The sequence below is a fragment of the Orycteropus afer genome, unplaced genomic scaffold, assembly GCF_000298275.1.
Source record: "Orycteropus afer afer isolate SDZICR_OR568_19922 unplaced genomic scaffold, OryAfe1.0 scaffold00134, whole genome shotgun sequence".
Lineage (NCBI taxonomy): Eukaryota > Metazoa > Chordata > Mammalia > Tubulidentata > Orycteropodidae > Orycteropus > Orycteropus afer.
Genome location: NW_006921721.1, coordinates 428,267 through 435,721, shown reverse-complemented (window position 1 = coordinate 435,721; position 7,455 = coordinate 428,267). Strand labels below are relative to the sequence as shown.

The window sequence follows — 7,455 nt, the reverse complement described above, 5'->3', positions numbered from 1 at the left end:
TACTACACTTGAGCCTATTGTTGCAGCCCCTGTGTCAATATATCTCATTGAATGTCTTCCTTTCTTGCTGAACCTCTACTTTACCAAGAATGATGTCCTTCTCTGGGACTGAGTTTTTAGCACTATGTAACATGTTGTTTCGTGCCCTTGAGTAGATTTCAACTCCTAGTGATCCCATGTGACAGAACTGCCCCATAGGGTTTTCCAGGCTATAATGTAGGTCTTTCTCCCATGGAGTCAATGGATGGGTTCGAACTGCCAACCTTTAGGTTAGCAGCCAAGTGATTAAACACTGTGCCACCAGTGCAGCAAAGGTATTACTGCTTTCACCAAGTGTTTAGCATATTGCTTTACAAATAGTAGTGTTAAAAATGAGTGAATAAAGGAACTCATTCAACTGAGGAAAAATTGATTTTTTGATTGCATAGACATCTGTACAAAAGAAAGGGTTGATAATGTGCTTGGGGAAGGAGGAAGGCCTCACAAAAGAGATGCAATTAAAAGTGGACTGTCCATCTCATCATCATCACTAACATTTATTAAATTAGTACTTTATATTATCTCCTTAGTCCTCACATATCCTGTGAGGGAGATACCTTTATTATCTTCATTAGATAAAGAAGCTAAAGGACAAAAAGAGGATAAATGACTTGCCCAAATCACATAGCTGGGATTAGAAATCAAGCAGTCTGATTCCAGGGCCCATTCTTAAAAGCCGTGTAAAGTGTTCATGGAGAAAAAGAAAGACACATTGAAGGTAGAAGGAATGTGTGCCAAAGCACCAAGTACATGGTGGTGTTTGGAGAGCAGCAAGCAGTTCATTATGGTTTAGGTACTGGTGGGGGTGGGGGTATATAGATACATGGTAGGAGATGAGGCTGAAAAGTTAGGCTGAGTAGAGATTTGGCTAACATAGATGCCTCAAACATAGAATTTCCAGACAAGAAAAACATTAACAACTCTTAAGAGAAAACAGCTTCATTTCTTTTTCTGAGCTTGTTCCAGCATGATGGTAGTCTCTGGTTTCAGTGTTTTGCTCACGGTGAGGGCATGAGGACTTTTCATCCTTTCAAAGCTATAGCATTCAGTTTTGTCTTCAGAGGATACTGTTCTAGTGCTGACCAGATGAAAGCCTTCCTTTAGTAAAGTATCAATAAGTAGGCCTAGGACGTTAGTTCCATTGGCCAATTTTCGGTTATCAGGTTTTATAGAAACATACCTAGGACACATACAAGAGAAATTAATTATAAAACATCCCTTTAGTGGCTACTAAAAGTACATACATGAATTTTACTTATAATCTCAAACACAAGCATCATATAATTTTTTTATCAGATTTTTTAAAGACTATTTACAAATCCAAATCTGTAATTTCAGGGTACTGAAAATAAAAAATATTATAAAATATATTTATATTATATAACGAACATTATCATTATTGGAATCAACTCTGCAGCAGTGGGTTTGGGTTTTTTAGTATACCATCAAGGATATTTTTATCTCTGTATTCTCTTACCATCTGTTTATGAAATGTGAAGAAAAGACCAACTGAAATTAGTTATAGGTATGACCCAAACTATTTGTTTTATGAGGTAAAAAGGACCCCTTGGGGATATTCCAAGCCTTCTTTTAAGTATCATGATTGAAATGGGATGATTACATTAGTTTACATTTAGAAACTCACTAAGAACTATCTACAAAACACATCTCAAAAAAAGTTTATTATATTTGATACAGCAAATTTTTAACATCAGTAAATCATTCCATTTATCCCCAAATCCCAGATCTTGATTGTACAGCCCAAAACACATTTATCAAAGAGAAAAAATGTTAGCAGAAATCTCACGAAAGAATTAAGATACAAACAGTATATAATAGGTAGTAACAAAGTAGTACAGACTTGTAAAAAATCATAGAGATCAAAGTACTCAATTCCCTATGAGGCCAGATGGAGAATTCAAGTAAAGATTTCAAGGCACAAGAAAAGTACAAAAGAAACCAATGGGAAATAGATAATCAAGACTGATTTTGTTTGTTTTAAATTTACAAGGGAACTACACATTTCCATTTGAACTAGTTTAAAAAGGAAAGGTCAGGTAGAAGAGATGAAATGCTACCCAACAGACCCTAGAATCCTGTGGTCATAACTTGAGCTTGGTATCATGGGATCACATCAATGCTTTGCAGGATACATGCCAGGTGTTTCTAGTACTGTGAACTTGAGACATAATAACTGAGCAACCTTCTAGGGTGAGACACCTTATGAGTAGTAAATCATATTGGTGTAATATACTGAGTAACACCAAACTGTTAGGGACCATTCCAGTCTTTCTCCTCCAGTTTCCACCTTCCAAAAACACTTAACAACAAACAAAAGAGAAATGAGTTGGCACTGGTATACACACTGGAATCTTGTTTTTCAAGGTTACAATTACTTCCTCTAATGGAATAGGTTTTAAAGAACATTCAATATTTCCAGGACATCACCTTTTTATCTAGCATGTTTCTTTTTAAAATCAATGACACCATTTACCCTTAGGTTTCTAACTTTTTGAAAAAGGATCCTCAGGTCTTATCACACAATAAAATTTTAAGAAAGAAAAAAGCTAGTCATTTCTCTTCTGCTTATTAGTGCCCCACCAATGAAAACAAAGTTATACACAGAGGTATCTTAAACAGTGATATAAAGCGGAAGTCTTTGGTTTTCTTCATAATCAGTGTATCTGACTTGCTCTCTTTTCCCAGAATATTTCAGCTTTTTTGTTTGGAAGGGCAGGACATTATAAAATGTAAAAACATAATTGTCACACTAGGTCATGCCACCCAGTGTTCTCCAGCTGTTAAGCAGGACCAAGGGATGTGTTGTGGAAGAATGAACTGATATCCTTCCTGATAGTTACTGGTAACATTTACAAAGTATCCCAAAATGTGTCTACCAAAATAATAATAAATTGTACATTATTTTAAATGCTATCAGTGAAGAATTCACGCAGGCTTTTTTCCACCTAAAAATGGAAGCCAGTTTTCACAGTATAATAGGACAGCATTAAGACATTTTTAAGGGAAAAAAATATGTCCCTGACCACAGAACAACAGGGTGAGGGTGGGGAGTTTGAATTAACTGACTCAGAAGCACTTTAACATACTGACAGAAAGACAAACCCATTGCCATCAAGTGGCTTCTGACTCACAGCTTATCCTAATATTTTGAGTTGTTTAAGAGTGCTGAGGATGCACTTAAAAACCCACTGCTGTCCAGTTTGCTTCTGACTCACGGTAGCCCTGCAGGACAGAGCAGAAATGCCCCAAAGGAATTCCAAGGCTGTAATCTTTACAGAAGCAGGCTGCTACATCTGTCTCCTACAAAGTAGCCAGTGGATTCAAACCTCTGACTTTTCGGTTAACAGCCAAGAGTTTAATCACTGTGCCATCAGCACTCCTGATAAGGATTAACACAATACCAAACAAGGGTGTTTAAAAGGAAATGAAGAAAAAAAGTCGAGTCATAAGGACTAAAAGAGTAAATATACACGCTGTGGAAGGAAATTAGAGGTTAAAACTATATGCCAGATAATAAGAGATTCTGTTGGCGGCGGGGGCGAGGGGGCGAGTATTTTATTCATTCCTGAGCCAAATTCATTAGCAGTGGACAATAATCTACAAAATTATTTCCTGATACAACCTGTCAGTTTTTTCAGCAGTGTTTATTCTTAGATGTCCCCTGTAACAGTATTCTCTTTCACTGTGAAAAGCATGCCGGTTTGGACAGTAATTATTTACTCTATTTATAACCCAAATCCACTGGTTACCCCCAAACATTGTGTTGAGTAGTCATTTATTTTTCCAAGAAACGTTTTGGGCAGGAGGAACTTTCTGTTTCATAAACATAAGGAACTGGTTATAGAAGAGAGATGCTTCAAAGTACAAAATACCTGATTTGGCTATCAGTTGCACTGTCAGAGCCGCACTGGAAAACCAGGTCATGGCAAGAAGGTCTTTGTGGAGGCAGTGGAAGTAAGGTCATCTGAGGGAAAGGATCTGTACTCCAGGTTGGTGCTGAAGGTTGCTCTATAAACACTGTAATCTTCCCAGTTAGCATCTCAATTGTCTTGCTGCAAGAGCCAAACACTCTGAAAAAAAACTTCAGTGTTCCGATGAAGAAATGCACCTCCAAGAGCTCAGGTTTTGGCTGTAGCAGTTCTTGATTAATGAGATCAACCAGAGAATCAAGTTCATAGAAAACTGCCTCTCTCTGAAGCCTAAGATAGTCTGAAAAGTCAGTAGGCAATAAAAGCTGGTGAGTTCTTAAAAAATCTAAGATAAAACTAAATAAAACACCATCTCTATCCACAAAAAAATGGCCATCAACCATCCTGAATTCTTGGTCTCTGCCATCTAACATTCGTGCTAACCGAGGAGGAGGAAACTGCTTTAAAGTGGAAGACCTTTGTTGTGAGTATCTTCCCTCCCACGTTCAAAGTGACCAGTTCCTGACTGTTAATTCTTCCCTTGCTGCAAGTTAGAGGCTATACACCATCAACCAGACTTAGGAACTTGTAAATCAACCTATAACCACACATGTTGTTAGTTACATATGATTAAGAATGGAGGGGAGGGGAGGAGAGTAATAAAAAACAGACCTAGATTTCCAGGTAACTATTACAAAGCAAATAGCTGTGTTTGCAAATCTGAGTTGCTTGGGAACTTTCAGTATACAAAATGAAAGGAGCAACAGATGAGGCAATGAATAAGTAGTGTAAGGAAAACTGCCACTGTATCTGAAAACAGGTCAAGTAGATTTGTTTTATTCCAAAAAAAAAAAATGATATATATCTACATTTAAGGAAGAAAAAAAAAGTACTTGGAGCAGAAAAGCATCCCCTCCCCCTAGACTTCTTTATCTACTATGAATCCTGTCAGGTAAACAAATCCATAGATTTACAAAGAAAGTGTCAGATTGTGTATTCTCTGAAATTTTATTCTAAAGGACTGTCAGAAGAAATGTCTTGTTCCATAAAAGAAATAAGGCAGACTTAGAGAGCAATTCTCAGATAAGGTGGTTCCTTTTTCCTCATCTGAATTGTAAGCAAGGAGAAAAAATTAAGTAATTTTATTCTGTAGTAGATAGGGTATCTTGATCTCATTGGAGCAGATAGGACAGCATTAGTATTTAGCTGATTACTTTTTAATTAATAATAGCTGTTTCATCTATTATCAAATTAGCCTTTAATGGTCTTTAAAAAATTAAGTGTTTTGGTTTAATTGTACAGCTGCTACAACACAACACAGCACTTAACTTCCAATAAAAAGGTGACTTTCCCATTTTCTGCTCTTGGCACGTGTTAGACCTTTTGTATTTCCTTGCACAGCCCACCTAATACTTCTGTTTATTCCTTTGGTGATAAATTTACAATTACTAAGGGAAGGCAGGCTAAAATCTACACACCTAAAAATGTGAGCTTGTCAGGAGAAAATACTAGTTTTGTTTACACAGATTTACATTTGGCAATAGGCTCAACCCTGTTTTTAAAAAAAAAAGAAAAGAAATTAAATCTATTCATATTGTCAAACCGTCTTTCCTTTTTTTAAAAATGTTCATCATCAAAAAAAGTTGCTTTATAAAAGTAGTCTTTATTGCATGCTTGATGAACAATCACTATTAGACCACCTCATTAATACAGTACATGTACACGTGTTTTTTCACCTCCGAGTTTTATCATCACTATAAACACAACCAATACTGGTAGGACAGTGCTTATTTCAAAAATGTTCTTTAAAAAAGGAAGGAGGTTCAGGACTATACTATTAAATTTCACTTTTTACACTAGGACAGCATATATAGGGCATTATTTCTGAATGGTGTATTTTTTAGTGTATTGTTGAAGAACATATTTGACTCGTTACCAAATCTGTACTACTACTCTGCTCTTAACAAATTTCTAACAACAAAGGACAGAGAACTGTTTACTTGAAACATTTTATAATAGTTTATATTTGCACACAAATTCTGCCACATTGTTCAGCACCATCAAAGTATAATTCTTGAATCTTTCACTGAAAATGAAAATCCCATCTGTCACCTGTTCCCAGTAAAAAATTGATTGTTCTAAAAAATCAGCTGATTTAGTTAGATAGTGGGAACTGAAGTTTGAAAGATGTTCTCTCCAAGCTGCAAATTCATCACATAAAGACCATTCCAGGGATATGGCAGGACCAAAGGCAATGAGAAGACCAAGCAGAAGGAGTACTACAGACAACTGAAAAAAGCTCCAGGGAATCTTACTAATGAATGTGCCAGTGTCTTGAGGCAAAGAAAGTTTATCCACATCTACTAGTTTTATATCTTCCCACTGACTGGTATCAAAGTTCTTCATTAAAGGGTTTGTGGGCAAATTAGAGGGAGGTAAAGGAGTTTCCCTGATTACTTTGATTTTCTCCCTGAACTCCTGCATCTGCTGCAGAAATATAATGGGTTCTGACACATCTTTGAAAGCCTCAGCAATGTTAAAGGCCATCCGTTGCTCTTGCAAGATGGTGTTAAGTTTGTTGATCTCTGGGTCATAGGCTTGCATAACTGCAAGTTTCATGGTCTCAAAGTCAGACAAAATTTCATTCTTCTTTTGATCCAATGTGTGTTGTAATTTCTCAAAAAACTCTTTTACTTTATCTGAATCTTTAGTCAGTAACTGTAGGGATTTCCTCTTGCTAGTTTCCAAGGTATCCAAACGAGAAAGAGCATCTCCCCTACGCCAGGTCTCAAAGCTCTGGAAGAGAGACTCAAAGGCATTCCTTTCCTGAGCATAGGCATCTTCAATAGAACAGAAGACATGCTTGGTATGGTCACCACGAGTAGCACAGATCCCACAGATCAGCTGCATATCAGTCAGGCAGAAAATGTTGAGAGGTTGCCCCAAGTGTCCTTTGCACACTGGCATTTTGGGAGAGATCTTAATTTTGTTATACTTTTCCACAATGCCCTTCAGGGAGTAATTGACCTGCAGGCTATTAACTCCAGTAGCTGAAGTTTCCTTGCGGCAAGTGGGGCACTTGAATGGAGATGGTCTCCACAACGAATTCCGCACATTCCCCTCTAAGAGCCCTTCTAAACATTTTTTGCAGAAGTTGTGTGAGCAGGGCAAAACTCGAGGATCATCAAACAGACTGCAACAAATTGGGCACGTGAGATCTTCTTCAAGCAGCTCCATCACATCCTACTGTAAAAACAAAAAGGTTATTTTACTCCAGTAACCCCCTCTACTAGCAGTGAAACCGACCTAACTGGTTCATGGAAATAACCAGCCAAACAAAGGAAATAAGTGAGGAATTTAGGAAGGGAATGCAAACCAAAGCAGATTTAATCCACTAGGACTAGAACATGCTCCTTATTAGTAGGGCACTCCATACACAAGGCCTTTGTGTGGACTTTCCAACAACAGTCTTCAGCTGAAACAGGGT

At 37.3% G+C, this 7,455-nt stretch overlaps 2 protein-coding genes across 2 annotated transcripts; both read right to left on the bottom strand.

Moving 5' to 3' along the window:
- Positions 1 to 978: 978 nt before the first annotated feature.
- KCNRG (potassium channel regulator) lies at positions 979 to 5,686 on the bottom strand. Its single transcript, XM_007945244.1, is given in 4 exon segments — positions 979 to 1,219; positions 3,933 to 4,447; positions 4,449 to 4,526; positions 5,669 to 5,686. Coding segments are annotated over 4 exon segments (852 nt in total).
- A 292-nt stretch (positions 5,687 to 5,978) lies between these two features.
- Positions 5,979 to 7,205, bottom strand: TRIM13 (tripartite motif containing 13). The gene has a single exon (XM_007945223.2). The coding sequence runs from the start codon at positions 7,203 to 7,205 to the stop codon at positions 5,979 to 5,981; it is 1,227 nt and encodes a 408-aa protein (XP_007943414.1).
- Positions 7,206 to 7,455: the final 250 nt, after the last annotated feature.

Coding starts and splice junctions, on each gene's coding strand:
- TRIM13 (XM_007945223.2), bottom strand. CDS start 7,205: ATGGAGCTGCTTGAAGAAGATCTCACGTGCCCAATTTGTTGCAGTCTG.